This window comes from Sebastes fasciatus, chromosome 18 (assembly GCF_043250625.1).
Source record: "Sebastes fasciatus isolate fSebFas1 chromosome 18, fSebFas1.pri, whole genome shotgun sequence".
NCBI lineage: Eukaryota > Metazoa > Chordata > Actinopteri > Perciformes > Sebastidae > Sebastes > Sebastes fasciatus.
In genome coordinates, this window is record NC_133812.1 from 14,727,080 (window position 1) to 14,744,036 (window position 16,957).

At 40.0% G+C, this 16,957-nt stretch overlaps 1 protein-coding gene across 6 annotated transcripts in view; it reads left to right on the forward strand.

The window, feature by feature from the left end:
• Positions 1-1,640: 1,640 nt before the first annotated feature.
• Positions 1,641-16,957, forward strand: part of eya4 (EYA transcriptional coactivator and phosphatase 4) — a 53,304-nt gene continuing 37,987 nt past the window's right edge. For all 6 annotated transcript variants that reach the window (XM_074614882.1, XM_074614883.1, XM_074614884.1 and 3 more), the window contains exons 1-2: positions 1,641-1,999; positions 7,244-7,304. In XM_074614882.1, coding sequence (XP_074470983.1) covers positions 7,272-7,304 — 33 coding nt within the window. In that variant the 5' untranslated portion in view covers positions 1,641-1,999; positions 7,244-7,271. The remainder of the gene's footprint in view (positions 2,000-7,243; positions 7,305-16,957) is intronic.

Genomic DNA, 16,957 nt, shown 5'->3' on the forward strand with positions numbered 1-16,957 from the left:
AATAAATAATAATAAATAATTTAACAATTTTAGGCCAAACAAAAATGTACTGGATTACACTTTTTTTCTCACTTGCTTTGGCTCAGTTCTTGAATGACAAATGTTTTTTTTCAAAACAACTAAGTTCACATCTCTGAACAATTAGTTAGTTGTTCACAACTGTTTTCACTTTCTCATTCATTCAAGTAAATTGCACGTGTTTTGGTACATGCACGTGCAAAAAAGTAAGTACAATTGTCTACAATTTGCACAACCACTTGCACAACGTCTTGCTAATCAAAACTGATGAGTTGATTCTCAGTGAAGTTATCATACTCTTCACAACTTCTAAACATTCCATCATCAACATGAAAAATGAACCATTCAATTATCAAAATCTGTCAGACATACATGTATATTCCATAAATATCTATGACATGGTGTTATGTACTGTGAGGAGGTACAATTAGTTGTTTTTTACTGGACTACTGCAAATTGTTTTTGGGCATAGATGCCATTTTGTGGCAGATTTTCTGTTCACTGTATGACTTTACTTTGAAAGATCAAAGGTGAATTTTCTGTTTGCATTACATGTAACACATTGTTGCTACACAAATAACACAAATAACTGTATACATACAAATGTGCATACCCTTTTCCTGTGTATTACAGGATTGTACAGTATTGCGATACACAATAGCATTCAGCTAGACAATGCTGACATTCTGGTATAGCACAGTAAGAAGTCAGTGTCAAGAAATAAAAGTACAAAAGAAAGATTTGTATCTACAATAAGAAACATTTCCAGGGTTGACTGCCATGGTGAGAAAACATCATTTGACCAGTATACTGTAAAATAAAGTAAATGCATAGAGTTTCTCCACTAGAATATCAACTGCCTAATCCTGGCACTTTGGAGAGGGTTTTGAAATACCATTAAGATCATTGGGGAAATAAAGTCGACATTTAATAAATTAGAAAAAGTGTGGGAGATTGAATGACTATATGGGGGATGTGGAGGATCTGTCAGCAACATGTCTTTGAAGAAACAGGGGCTACAGTGTGAATGTTTTTTTTTATTGGAACTATACTACCAAGAAAATACTTCTGAAAACGATTGACAGCCTTTTTTTTTGGTCAAGTGACCCTCTAATGTTCAAAAGCCTACGTGCTACTTTCTACTGTAGTATCATCATGAAAAAGCATAAAAAAGCATCTCATTCTTATTATTTTCTTGAAAAAGAAAAATGAAAAAAGAAAGTGTGAGTTATAATGTAACAGTTGCATGAATATTGTAAAAACAATATAGATAGATAGATAGATAGATAGATAGATAGATAGATAGATTGATAAGTAGATAGACAGATAGGTAGATAGACAGACAGACAGATAGACAGATAGATAGATAGATAGATAGATAGATAGATAGATAGATAGATAGGCCTATAGGTGCAGGCTGGTCAGTGGGTGCATGTTGTTTTTCCTTTTAGATGGGATAAATAAAACTGTGAGCACGTCATTTGGGCCAAACTATTAATAAGAATGTCATTTTGGTATCCCCCCCCCCTGCTCCTCTCCTCTGAACCCCATTAGTCCTTTTGGATAGTTGCCCAATAGTGTCCGCATGGCAGCTGAGCGCATGCGCAGCCGCACGGGGTTCTCAATAATGAAGTTGAGCCTAATGCCTCTGAACAGCCTGCTGCTCAAACTTGGACTCGGAGAGAGAAAATAATGGTGTTTCACCGAAGCCGAGACCCAGGACTCCGGTTTGAGTTTGTAAAATGTGTTTAATCGAGTCTGATTAACTCCTCTTGGCTTGTTTTTTTGGGACTCCCTGCCTGCGCGTAATGGCCAGCAGTGGCTGAAGTGTTTTGATCCAGTCAGTCAGTGACAGCCTGCAAACAGCAGGGAGAGCTGTGCAGCGACCACTCTGCGTTTGATTATTATGAGCGTTTCTAAGAAGTGAAGGAAGAAATCTGGGAGCTGATTTGTTGCTGGGACGAAAGTAATTTCAACACAGGTATGTTGACTTTGTTTCTTTTATTCTCAGACAGTTCCAGGTCTGTGGTTTTACTCTGATAAAACATCAGGTCAGTGACAGTTTTAGGTGGCTGCACTCTAACTCGATAAGTTGCCACAGTTATTGACTTTGATTCAGTTTTATTTTAATTTTAATTTTTTTACAATATGTTTATTGGGTTTTCTTATTTTCACAAACACAATAAGAATGAAAAAAACAACAACAACAAACAAACAAACACTGGTACAGCTCAGATCAAAAAATGTGATTCAGTTTTATTATTTTAATTAAATATTAAATAATAGAAGAAGCATTAAAGAATAAATTCAAATTGTGATTTATTTAAAAAAGATTCATCCACCAATAACGAATTATGTACAGTTTTATTTTCATTTATTTTTACAATAATGACAATGAATTTATTTGCGTAAATTTGTTGTTGCAAAGTAATTACGCACACATTAATATACCTTAAGTTTGCCAAAAGAGATGATTTTATCCTAATATTTAATTTGGTGTCCAATTTTCACATGACTCAGTTTGGTGATGAGTCCAAACTTCACATCATCCTCGAGACCTCGGCACGTTAAACAAACTTAAATTTGTTTGATCCACCTAAAGCTTTTACCCTTTTATAGATTGGCACATCATTTAACAGTAAAATAACTTGAATTAAATTCATAAAGGCCTCATCCCTGTAAAAAAAATGGTGCGATATGAAGCTTTTCTTTTGTTTTTTTTGTTTTTTTTAAATGATTTGATAAAAATAAATAAAAATGAGCTTTATTCTGGTGGTTATTTGATGATTTGACTGCAAGTCAATGTGGGTTTCTGTACATCTTTTCATCCAGATGGCATCACAGATGAAGGGATTTAGTGTGTCCTCGGTGGGATGCTGTCCACGACTTTTCTCCCCATCTCTCCTCTCATCCCACGTGGAGTTTGTGTTTATATTTGATATGTAGGAAATGGGAATCTTATACCACTGACTGGCTCTCAGGGCTTGAATGGCCTCTGGCTATTGGCCTGCCTCTAACAACATGACAACGTTACTGATAGGTCTACTGCGACGTAATCCATACAGATTAGATTTCACATTAAGGACTCATACTTAACCAATGCGCATTAATGCGCAAGAGAGACGGATGGACGGGATTTGGTTGGTGGAGATTTGGGGAGATGATAAAAGTCCTGTACACACAGAGGCTGGAAATAAATCATTGTCCTGACCTTTTTTTTTTTTTTTTATTATTTATATTAAATAACAGTTTGGGTATTTAGAATAAGGCTCATTCCGGAAACTGCACTTAATTTGAAATAGGCGGTTTTGCATTACAAATATAACAAATATATTACAAATATAACATTTTCTGTCCTATAAAATATATTAAAATATTTGTAAAAAAAAAAAACGTTTAATATATAATAATATAAAACAATATAATATATTGGAAAAAATATTAGTTTATGATGGGATAGTTTTGTTCCAGTAAATGTCTGCCCTTTTTATTTAATATATTTTATTCTTTTTTTCAATTAATGTTGCAGTGTAATTATCTGTCTTTTAATTAGTTAAATGTAAGACTCCTTTAAGAAACACTTCCGTAGAATTTGGTCCTGAAGCGTAGAGGGTCGCAAAATCACATTTAATAAAAAAAATATTATATATATATATATATATATGTGCCACTAATTAGGAAAAATCTTCACACCTTTAAAAGGTAATTTCCCTCATTATTTATTTGACTTTGACTTGAAAAAAATACAATATATAATATATAATAATAATAATATATATAATATATGTGCCACTAATTAGGAAAAATCTTCACACCTCTACAAGGTCATTTCCCTCATTTTTTATTCGACTTAGTGTTGAAAAAAATATAATATATATACTAGTTTTGGTAAAAACAAAATATATATATATACGGCCCACATAAGACATTTTTTAAATGATTATTCACACGAATAAATGATAATGTGTGTATCCTCAATACTGTGTGGCCTATTTATAACATCAGAGTTACAGATATAAGAGAGAAGAATTAATAGTGTCTAGAATAAAGACAATTTCTTAACTGGCTTATTAAAAAAAGTGTCGCCAAAAGAAATCCATCTGTGCGTAAAAAACGATTTGCTCGGTCAATAAAAGTTTGAATTGAATATGTGACTTTTCACTACAATCATCTCCAGCCGGCAGCAGTCTGCGGTTTTGTTCAACATTTCTCCTCTCTTCGGCTTTAATAGCGTGAAATTACCGCAGTGTGTAGCCGTGTAGTCCACTTTCTAATCCTCCTCCGTCTCCATATGTGTGTTTCCTATGTCGCTGTCAATAGCCACAGTGAGAAATCTAATTCTCTCTGCTGGGACTCTGAAGGAAATGGCAGGCATTATTGATTCCCTGCTGCAGTGTCAGGTAACTACTGCTTCTAGGGGCCTATGTGAGGCAGACATAACACATATAGCCTCAGAGTTGTGCAAACCATCTAGTCACAAGCAGTTAAATATATTTAAAAAGCATCATATATATTTATATTATGGATTTATTCTAAGCTACCAAACTTTAATACTCACTACGAGTGTCCAATATGTTATGAATGCATCACTTTATAGCCCCAAAAGTTCACTTAATGATTGGTAATCTGGACTTTAAAGGGCCCGTATTATAAAAAAGTGAGATTTTCATGTTTTTTTTATTATAAAGCAGGCTTAAGTGCTATATAAATACTGTGAAAGTATCGAAACACTCAATCCACAGGGAAATACACACAGCCTGTATTCAGAAACTCTGCATTTCAAACAAGCTGTCAGGATTTCTGCCTATTCGTGATGTCACGAATATACAATATTTAGACCCTTGACATCATTTCAAACTTAAACATTCTAAATGTGTCCCAGTTTTTTCCTGGTTGCAGTGTATGTGAATGTCATCAGCTGACAGGAAGTACACATGGACCCAAGCTGTTGCCTAGCAACGCAGTTCTGTTGCAATTCCGTCAAAATGAGCTAAAACGGAGCGTTTCAGACAGAGGGTAAATACAGGCATATTCAGGCTGACAGTATGAGGAAAATATTTTTTTTTTTAACATTACAGCATGTAAACATGTTCGAGTTGAAACACAAAATACAAGTATGAACCTGAAAATGAGCATGATATGGGACCTTTAAAGTGGGTTTATGTCCTCACTAAAGGAGAATAAATCATGAAGGGGAGAGTGAAAAGCAAAGAGATAGAAGGCTGATTCTGTCCTCCACAAAGGTGAGAGAGAGAGAGAGAGAGAGAGAGAGAGAGAGCGAGACAGAGAGGAAGGGAGGGTGGAGGCGAGGGAGGGAGGGAGGCTTGGGCACAAATCAATTCACCTGAGAGACGCATTATTGTCTTCGGTTTCAGGCTGAGGAGGAGCTGAACGCTATGAAAAATTAAAAGGATGCCAGTTAGTTTAAAGGATCGAGCCAGAAAAGTCCACAGGGCACGAGCTTGCACGCATACACACTGAACAAACTGAAAAAAGTATTATATTACTCTAATTTAATGTTCTTACTTGTCATTTTGGAACACATTTTAGATTAAATTGTCATTTCAGATATACTGACCAGCCTTTGTAGAAGAGTAAACAGTCTTATGTGTCCAGGCATATATTCTGATGTATACCCTTGTCCATGAAGCTGTTAACATGCAACACAGTTTCGTGAAATATTCACGAAATTTAATCTATTTGATTCGTGTACATAGACACAATTTTTTTTTTTTCTCGTGACACTCAGCGCAACTTTCCACAACACATGATGCACATGTCAATTTCTGCTCCAGTCTTTTCAAATTAAGACTTCTTAGGATTAGGAATAGATCGATTTGGTTAGGCTTAGGCAACAAACTACTTATTTAGGTTTAGGAAAATATCATGCCTGTTAAAATAACACCGGAAGTGGCGTAACTTAAGTACGGAAGTTCCGTGACAAAAACGACTTAGTTAGGTTTAGGAAAAGATCCTGGTTTGGGTTAAAATAACTCTGGAACTTAAATAGGGAAGTTACCTGGCAAATAAATCAACTTTGACATGTGGTTTCATACGGGACACAAATACCCGTCTCCTGGGCGTAAGTCCTGTGTTTATTGAATCCACCCACCCAGTTCACAATTACGTGGATTATATACGTTTTGATTTCGTGCTGACCATCATAAAAAAAAATTGAAATTTGTGTCTATGTACACAAATCAATACATTCAATTTTGTGACTCTTTCACGAACTACTGTGCGAAACACCCTATGACACAAAGCCTTGGTTACACTGTGCAGAAAGGACATTTGCAGCTTGCTCTTGCTCAAAGTGCAGGTGCAGGAAATATTCATTTACTTAAGCTGAGGTGAAATAGGGTAAAATGCATCAAAACATTTTCATGGGGAAAATGAGCTGGAACTGGTCCAGTGGCACTCCTTAGCACACTTGCTGGGAACCACAGATCTAATGACAGGGAAGGACTTTTGTGTTTGCATGTGAGTGCGTGTCTTTGCTGCCTACTCCTTTGTTCAACTGTCAAACTTTTGAACAATATAAGACAGAGAGAGAGAGGAGCCATTTTGTGCCGCTCTGTTGGGATGAAGCCATTGTTTTCCATTCTTTCAGCTGGCCTTTTATTTGCAGCGTCACCCTCTGCGTGACAGTGGCAAAAAAAAAGGACAAAATGTAATATCTGTCTTTTTCCTTATCGCAACATCTAATCTCACTCAAGTTGTAGACAATCGCCTCGGCCTCTCCGTCGCTTCGCCAACCTGTCTCCTGTCTAGTATTAATAGGGTCACTCGCTGTCTTTTCGTGCTCGCCAACCACTGTGACTGTGGTCCAGAGCCAGCCAAGCAGCCGTATCATTTACACTTCTCCATTTTCATTGTTGATATTTACTTCTGCAATTATCTCTCCACTTCACCCTCGGCTGAAGATGATATGCCGAAGTTACCGCTGCCGCTTCCCTCCTTCAGGCTCCTGTTGCTCACACATAAACACACTGACAGAAGGTCTGACCAGCAGATGCACATAGACGTGAAAAAAAGAAGAAATGAATACAGTATGGTGCGTGGTTTCATGAGTGTGAATGATTAAATTTGGCAATCAAACCCCAGTTCAAGCACCATTCCTGGAAAACAAAGTTAGCACAGGTGATACGGAAATAGAAAAAAGGTGACTTTTTTCATTTTATATCCATTGACCCACATTTAATTTTCTCATTTTTTGCCCCTCAAGTGTGTGGCGGATCACAACCCAAGAAGCCATGGAGGCCTCACAGGACCTCAACGAACAGATGGTGAGTTAAAACGCTACTGTATGCGTGTGTGTGTGTGTGTGTGTGTGTGTGTGTGTGTGTGTGTGTGTGTGTGTGTGTGTGTGTGTGTGTGTGTGTGTGTGTGTGTGTGTGTGTGTGTGTGTGGGTGGGTGGGTGGGTGAGTGTATACCTTGTATCGGTCACACAAGTCTGAGGTATGGGTGCATTGGAGGGATGTGTGTGTGTGTGTGTGTGTGAGGTAACACACAGCAGATGTGGTTCAGTGAGTGTACAGTAACCATATGGCAGCAGTCAGAGTGAATGAGACTTAGAGACAATGCTGGATGGAGACATCAGTTTAGGATCTTTGTGTGTGTGTGTGAACTGAATCCACAGACTGATTAACTTAATTGAAAAAGTAGGTCTTTTTTTTATCTCCACCATATCTTTTAGAGCTCACACACACGCAGACACACACAAACACCCCACTGAGCCCGAGGGTTTGTGAGTGTCTCAGCACAGCAGGCAGTCTCTGCGTCCCGTCAGCGCCGCGTCCCAGTTCTGCTTGTTTAAAGATCAGGCCGTATTGTTGGGAAAATGATTTTGGCGGCGAGCGAGGTCCGCTCGCATTTCAAAGTCGTTAGTCAGCCACCAGAACAGGTGTAATTTCATCTCCTCCTCCTCCTCCTCCATCAAGCTTGGTTCTCTCTCCCTCACTCTCCCTCTGACCTGCCAGCCTCGACAGTAATAATAGCGCGAAGTGGGACAGAGGCGCATGAAGTATGTTGTTTTTCCCCCCACTTTTTTGTGTTGCTCTGTCAGACTCGCCCTGGGTTTGGATTACGGGGCTGACCCCGGCGGAGTACTATCAGTACAGCACACAACAAAAACACACAGAAAAAAAGACGAAGAAAGAAAGAGGACGAGAAGAGCATCCATCTTGTCTTGCTGCCATCCAAATATCAAATATTGATGTCCATATTCCACAATTACTTCACCTGCTTTAAATAGGGCACTGATATCATTTATAATGTGAATTTGAGCTGCGGCTCAAAGACATTGATTAATTGTTCAGGTTGGAAATGAGAGCTCAGAGCAAGGACAGAGATTTTAATCATACCACACAGAGCTATAGGCTTACAGAGCTGCAAATGGTTGCTCTTTACTTTTTTCGCTAGAAAGTATTCAAGTTGCTTCAATCATGAAGCTGAATCAAAATAGTTTTGTTGTTGTGTATCTATTTTTGAATCAGTATTTTAGGTATACAGTGTACGACGTACGTTGAGCTTATTAGGCACACTTAGCTAAAATGAATGCAGCTAAAACAACAGCCCAGCAAAGTCCTACGATTAAAAAGGTTATAGAGTTGCAGGAATGAGTCCTGAAACCCGGAAATGAGTTATCATTTTAGCCCTTCTGGTTTCCTCGTCTCGTAGTCAATGTTTTTTTTAAATAGGTTTTTAGTTAGATGCCTGCAATAAGGTCTGTGGTTAACACAAGCTGAAGAGATTTTAACATTTTGTTCTACGATATAAAATCCGTCTGTAAATATCCGACGAAAAAAACAAAAACAAATTGAAGCTTTTATGCATCTTAAAAAAGGCGGTTGCTAACAAGTGGCTAAAGAGACTACAAAACGTCATCACGTCGACTCATCCTCCTTTACAGCCTCGTTGTGTATACTCATGTCCATGCGGCCGTGGTGTAGTAACGTTAGCTTTTTACTTCTGGGGATTGCGTTCAAAAATCGTACAAGTGGTGTTAATTTGTGAAGATTATTTTGCTGAACAAAACGTGTAAGTATCATAAACGTGTGTTTGCCACAGAGCTTATTTTCTGCAATAATCCAAAAGCCAATGGAAAAATCCAATTGGCTTTTTTTGTCGAGGGAACAGTTGGGGATGCTAACTTCCTGGTTGGCCTACAAAAATACATCACCACTGGAGCACTCTATAATGTTCAGTCATCCATCGGTTCAATCATTCGGCCCATAAAATGTCAGAAAATAGGGAAAAATGCCAATCACGCTTTCCCAGAGCAGATGTCTTGTTTGGTCCCACCAATACTCCAAAACCCAAAGATATTTAATTGAATATCATGGGAGATAAAAATGATCACAATTGATCAACTCATTACTTCAACTCTATACTGTTATGCAGCCTTTCCAAATCCAAGATGATATTCCCAACACATAACAATATCAGTATTGCACACAGTAGATGTGTCTTCCTACTCTGTTTACAAGTTACTCTTCAGCTGAAAATTGCGGTTTTGTGCTCATTGTCTCACTTTGATTACAACTGAACCTCTAGTTCTAAGTACAAATGACAGCTTTCACAAAGTCAATTTTACTTGATTTAAAAAAATGTAGGTTTTAATTTGTAAATTGATTCTATAATTGTAATGCTTTCCTCTTGTTTAATATTTAAGCTGAAAGTGGCTAATTCTTTTTCCCCGCACTGCTGCATTGAAATAGGCGTGTCTCGGGTGACTGAGAAAACAGCGCAGACCTCACACACAAAGTTTCGGGGAGTTGTCTGTTGATACCTGATACCTCCATCCCTCCCCTCGACCCTTTTAAAGTCCCCCCCCCCCTCCTCCCCGTCCCTTACTTCCTCCACCCCGCCCTTTTCCCACCACATCCATCGCACGTCATCTGGGTTATGGTCAGGCGTCCTCTCTGGCCGCCTGCCTGCCGAGGGCCAGCCTGCCGTCTGGGGTCCTCGGGGAGCGCTGGAAGGAGCCTGAGGCGGTGGTTATCCCCGTAATGCTACTTTTAGCTTGTTTAAGTGTCTCGCTCCACCTGTTGTCACTTACTTGTTTAGCTTTGGAGAAAAAAAAGGTGATAACTGCTTTTGTTGTTGTTGCTTTTTTGTGACATAATGATGAAGAGATGGTGCCTGTTTTTTATTATGAATTCAGTTAAATCCTAAGTATGAATTTGTGTAAGCATTAAGCAGATACTTAGAAAAGATAGACCCAGCGTGAGTCCTGGTATATACACACACAAACTCCACACACAGTCCCTCACTGGCTCTTGATCCGACAGAGTCCTGATTGAAGTCTCCAGTCCGTTGGCTAGTAGAGGAAGCAGTGGGAGACGGGGGGGAGTGCGTTTGTTGACCCCGGGGAGCCTTGCAGGATTTAAATGTATGGCCACCAGAAGAAAAAAGTAAGAGAGATGGAGGAGGAAAAAAGGAGGAAAAAAGAGGGGAAAAAAGGTTCTTTTAGCCGTAGCCTTTTCCTCTGGTGCGCTGGGAGAGGCCCCGAGTATGGCAGCTGTCCCAGTCTGTGTGTGTGTGTGTGTGTGTGTGAGACAGAAAGACGGAGAGACCAAGTTAGAGGAGGAAAGGGGTCAGGTTGCACCCCTCTTTCACCCCTACAACCCCATACAGACACATTCACACAAACTTACATGCAGCAGCAGTAGCTAAATGCGAGCACGGCCCAACCCCGATTGCCAAGATTGCATTGGCGTCATAGACAGTCGTTTCAAAGTCTGCCCGGCGACAAGGCATGTGGACGGATCACAGGAGCGCGGAGTGTAACAGCTACCCCCCTGGCATCCCTCTAGTAGGCTGGCATCCTAGTTGTGGCACCAAGGTGCACTTCAATTTCAGCTCGGTGTACAGTGATTCTTGTAAGATTTATGTTTAGTTGACAGCTGAGAGAGGCTGCCGGTCAGTCTGAGATGTACGGAGGGAAGAAAATATGTAAGACAATATCGTCGTGAAATAAAAGCCATTATTCTTGAGTGCATTGGGGTTGGGAACTATTGCGAAGGAGGAGACGAAGTCAAACAGAAGCAGACGCGTTAACAAAAGAAGCAAAATATGGAGCGTGCAAAAAAACGCTGTAACTCAAATAGCTTAACATTTTGAGAAAAATTCACATTCCTGCCGAGAATGATGGCCAATCCACATAGACAGCGTTTTTACAAGTGTTTTTGACATCCATCACTCACCCGTGTCACAGAAGAGATACACATCCGTTTTATCATTTAATTCTGCGATGGGTGTCGCCCCAAGACCAACCTGGGGTATGTTTCACACAAATGTCCCACTGTTTATATGTTCTGAACGGTATCTGGGATGATTGATCAAGGCCCAATGAGCGACACTGGGAGCCAATGATAAGTAAAACCAATGCTGATTTCTTCCCATGGAGCCGAAATGAAACTATTTTTGTTCAGTAAATTTCTGCTGTCTGGCCAAAACAGCTGTTTCTGAGAACAGAGACAGCCAAACGGAGGTTTGAAGGGACCGAATGCTTCAATAGAGGTTACATCTCGCTTGATCCCACTCTTTTATCTGTCTGGTAAATATAAAGCTTAAGCCAGCAGCTGGTTAGCTTAGCTCTGTCCAAAGGTAGCAAAATCAGCCAACCAGCACATCTACAGCGTATAGATGAAGTCACTACCCCGAGCCAAAAAGTAGTCAGGCATATAAAACCACAACTTGTTGTTTTTAGACTTTGTTTTAATGCCAGCTGTAGCCGGAGGCATTATTTTTTTAAGTTGTCCATCCGTCTGTACGTATTGTACGTCCGTCCGGTGCATTCTTGTGAACGCGATATCTCCTGAACGCCTCAAGCTAATTTCTTCAAATTTGTGCACAAATGTCCACTTGGACTCAAGGATAAACTGATTAGGTTTTGGTGGTCAAAGGTCAAGGTCACTGTGACATCATAAAACACGATTTTGACATAACTCAATCATTTTTATACTAATTATGACAATTTCACACAACTGTTTAATAGGATAAAATGATGAAGTGATGACATTTTGGACAGACTTGGATGTAAACTGCAATTTGGGTGGTTGGCGGAGGCATACAACCAGGAGGCGGCAACTTTAGTTTGTACAGATTAAACAAATGAGATATAACATGTTAATAAATGAACTTTACAGGTGTTGTACCTCTGGACAGAGCCAGGCTAGCTGTTTCCCCCCGCTTCCAGCCTTTATGCTAAGCTAAGCTAACCAGCTGCTGGCTGTATCTAACACAGACATGAGAGTGCTTTTGAGCTTCTCAACTAACTTTCAGTAAGAGAGCAAGTGTATTTCCCAATATGTCCAACTATTACTTTTGGAATTTGGAAACAGCCCAATAAAGGAGCCTATTTTCATGTGAAAAATGGAAAAAGAACTTCTACAGCCTCTTTATTTTGACCTTCCTTTTATTTAAGGCGATTGAAACAACCAAAACATCTGTCTCTCACCATTCAGTTCTTGCCTTGGTTCAGATAATCTATAACTCATATATAAAAGAGTGGAGTGAGAGTCTGGCCGGCCAGGGAAAGCCAGCTAGGTGTGAGGTGAGCAGGTCACAGACGGCCTGTGAGCCAATCACAGTCTGACGGAGTCAAAGCCCCCAAACAGACTGGAGAATCCATCTAGAAACCCGGAGCAACCGGCGTGGGCTTTCTAGAGGAACGCACCAGACAGGAAACCACATGATATGTGTGCTTTAGTGTGTCTGTGTGAGCGTATGAGTGTGTGTAGGTGTTTCTTTCTCTGTTATACACATATACTCTCTGTGGTGTGGGACGGCTGAGGTCATCTGAGTGGAGACGGTCTCATATTGTGACCATGCTTGTTTAATGGAAGTCAATCAAGGCACAAAATCTCATGCCAAGATTCCTCACTTTATTGATTACTCAAAGAGTTTTCAAGGGAAATCGCATTATTGCCAGATGTTACGTTTCTCTCTACTGAACATTTTAACAATCATATGAATTTAAGTCGGAAGTAGTAAAACATCAAATTTTTTGGTTCGCAGAATCAGAGAGGCAGCCGAGGGGTCGCCGAGGCCAAATGGGCTGTGACCTGCATGGGTCTCTGTCCCGACTCAATAGGGCTGCAGCTAATGATTATTTTCATTATCGATGAATTCATTCTGTCAATTTTTTGATTACTCCTTTTGTTAAAGGAACAGTGTGTAACATTTAGGGGGATCTATTGGCAGAAATGGAATAGAATATTGATAAGTGTGTCTTCTTTAGTGTATAATCACCTAAAAATAAGAATCGGAACGGACAAAGCAAACACTGACTCTAGATAGGGACATTCACGTTTACGTGTCGGCCACTGTAGCTCCCCTACATGCTTGGCACATGGGAGAATTTTCAGTTGGTTGCAATCTGCAACCTCACCGCTAGATGCCGCCAGATCCTACACACTGCCCCTTTAACATATATACATATATTTTTTCTTTTTTCTTTTCTTTTTTTCTTCTATAGATCATCGCTGTTCATTATCATCAGTGTGTTCTTGTGACATATGTGTTTAAAGCCTGGCTGAAAACTCATTTTTCTTTGAGATAATAATAAAGTTGAAGTTGAATTTATGTTTTAGAATTGCAGAGAAGCCCAAGATAATGCACTCATAATTCCTGTTTTGTCTGAGCATCAGAAACCCAAAGATATTTAGTTTTCTGAATGACATAAAACATAGAAAAGCAGCATCTGAGAAGCTGGAACCAACAACAAATTTAGCATTTGTGCTCGATAAATGAACAATTAAAGATTAATTGATTCGCAAAATTGTCTAATTCGCTGTTGACTGTTGATTAATTGTTAAATGAATTTGAACATGAAATAAAAAAAATAAAAAAAACTTTTACAAAGGAGCATTCCTTTGAAAATGGCCACAATAACCGACAAGACAAGAGTCGAATCTATTAATACATTATGGGTTGCGTCCCAAATTCCATACTAACATGCTATTTAGTTCACTGAGATAGTATGTGAGATTTTTTAGTATGTCTTAAACCTTAGTATGAAACCAATAGTACGCAAATTGCATACTATTTCTGGTGAAATATTACAGTATGCAATGCTGGACACTACGGCGGCATAAATATCCCACAATGTAATGCGGTAGTGACGCCAACGTTCATAACAGACGTTGACGGACAGCTCTGTCACATCAGTGACACTTCAATTTAAGTGTAAGTATAATACTTTACTTTGTTAGTCGTAATATAGTATAATATAATCAGAATTCGATTCTCACAAATCATTGTTTTGGTCACGTGACGCTGGCACGGGTTACCATGGTTACAACCGGGCAAGGAGGGTCTCATGAAGTGACGACGTAAATTACTGTTCTGTGCGTCCGAAAAGACACATTCTACTGTTTATTCACACAAAAGTATGGTGAATGATAGTATACATATTGAGTATGCAGTGCATAGTATGGGATTTAGGACACAGCCTATGTCTATATTAGTATTCATAGATACATTTTTCGTGTAGTATTTGCAGTCTGTGACAGTTCTACACAGTACTAGCATCTCACAGGTGGAACAGTGGGTGCTATAAGGATTAAAAGCTACAGTACAACATTAATGTAATAGAACAAACAGCATACTGTGAGCTTTTCTGTATCATTGAGACCATTTACATTTTTTATTTTCGGTTAGTGCTAGATTTATTTGTCGATGTATTTAAGATTATACGGAAGCACCATCTGATCGTGTTTGAAATAGATCTATCCAGCGTTGATGCCCAGAGAGACACATTTTCCCTGTCCTTGATTCTTCCTGTCTGTCTGTCTGTCTGTCTGTCTGTCCCACCTTCTCTTTCTCCGCCGGCCTGCCCGCCTCTTCGTCTCTCCCTGTGTCTCTCTGGCTAGAGTGATGATTCAGGGCCTATTGTGAAGTCAGCAATCCGATACAGAGCCAGCCCGAGAGCAGGGGAGGAGGGGGGGGAGGAAGGTGGACGGTAGAGGGAGGAGGGAGGGAAAGGGAGAGTAGAGGGGGGATGAGAAACACAAGGTATTATGGGTGTTCTCATGGCCAGGTCCACGCTGTCTGGAGCCCCGCGGCGCTTTGGCAACCCTTACCTGTCCTCTGCTTTACCTGTTGCTCTCATTCTCTGATTTTGCTCTCTTTGTCTTCCTTTATCTTTATCTTTCTCACACACCCCCGAGCTCCTTCGCTGTCCCTTTTTTTGCTCTCCCTGCCCGCCGTCCCTCTTTTTCTTTTTCACACTTACGCACATCCTCCTCTCCCTCAAGCTGCCGTCGTCCTTCTTTCGCAGACATATGGTATTGTGAGTGATTTTATTAGGAAGATGATATGAAGTGTTTCAAGGCCGGGTGCGATGGAACAGCTTGCGAATTTCGAGACACTCTCGTCGGCGCGTAAAAAAGGGCAGCAGTAACTTCTAATAATGTTGAATCTGAGAGCAGATGGCATGTGAGGGCATACCTATCTGTCTGCTGAACGTCTCTCCGTGTGTCTTTTCTTTTTGCAGTATATCTACCTTATGTTGTACCTCTCGCATGCACACACACGCTGTGATGTCATGAGCAGCATTATTTAACAGGCAGCTGGGAGGCCATTCATCATTTAATTAAAAGCGTCTGAAAGGGATCTGAGGCCTAATGAGATTAGCTTTAATTATTGATGCTGCTGCTGCTGCTGCTGCTGCTGCTGCTGCTGCTGCTGCTGCTGCTGCCACAGACACGCACTTACACACCAACACACACACTCCAGTTATGACCGCCACGGACACTCTCCTAGAGTTAGACTCTCAGTCTTAAAACACTTACATGTTCACTTTTTTTTTTTTTGCTTTTCGATTCTTTGCTCTTTTAACTGATCTTTTCCCCGACACACACACACACACACACACACATCTCATTGATTTCGGTGCGATGTGGAGGTGCTCGGAGGGGGGTGGGTTGGTGGATTCGGAGGGGGAAGGCTGCGGTATGGGGACCGAGCGGGGGGTGCGGTAGCTGCGGTCGGGTTGGGGATGAGGAAGGGTGAGGAGGATGGGGTGGAGGGGGGGTTGCAGAAGGATGGTGTTGTGTTTCTTCAGGTCTCTCACAGCAGCAGAGAGGAGCTCTTACTGTTCTGGTCCACTCACTCTATTCTCCGTTTCATCAAGTTGGATTCTGCCACAAAACATGGAGTAAAAAAACTCTAATAAATCTATTGGGACAACCTACTGTCTTAAGTTGTTAGTCAACCCTTTAACATCCCTTTCTCCCCTTGTATTTCCCTGAAAGTAGTTTGTATAAATCATCTTATGTATCATTTTAGATTCATTCATTTAGCCTGAACCTCAGCTACACTAGAATTTGAAATCAAGTCATGTGACCTACGTTTGACTGCACAGCATGAGTTTGTAATGACTGACCCATTGTTGTTGTCCCTTGAAATGGCTAAGTCTAAGATAGATTTGTCCTAAATATCTTTTATTTTCACACTTTGCTTTTTATTTTTAAACAACAAAACAGAACGTATCATGAGACAACATACACATATTGTCAAATTAAACAACACCATCTTTCTTACATTGCTGTCCCGGCATGAACACATATACAGTATACTAAACAACATAAGACAAACAGTAGAACAAAACAAAAGGATGAAACACCAGGGAGAGAAATTTGCATTAACAGAAAAAAACGTATTGAGTATATTAAGCACAATCTACTCCAATACAGAATATTGCTTGCTACTCATTACCAAAATACGTACCGAGGGGCGACCACTCATTGACAAACTCATCTAAGGTCCCTTGCTAACCTTTCATAGGGGACAATTGATAGTAATTTATCATACCGCATTGATAACGTCAATGGATGTACATCAAGCCAAACATGCAGGATTGAAAGGCGTGCGGCGTACAACATGATACTTTGCATTTATTTGCAGGCGCTAACACCAAGAAGACACAGT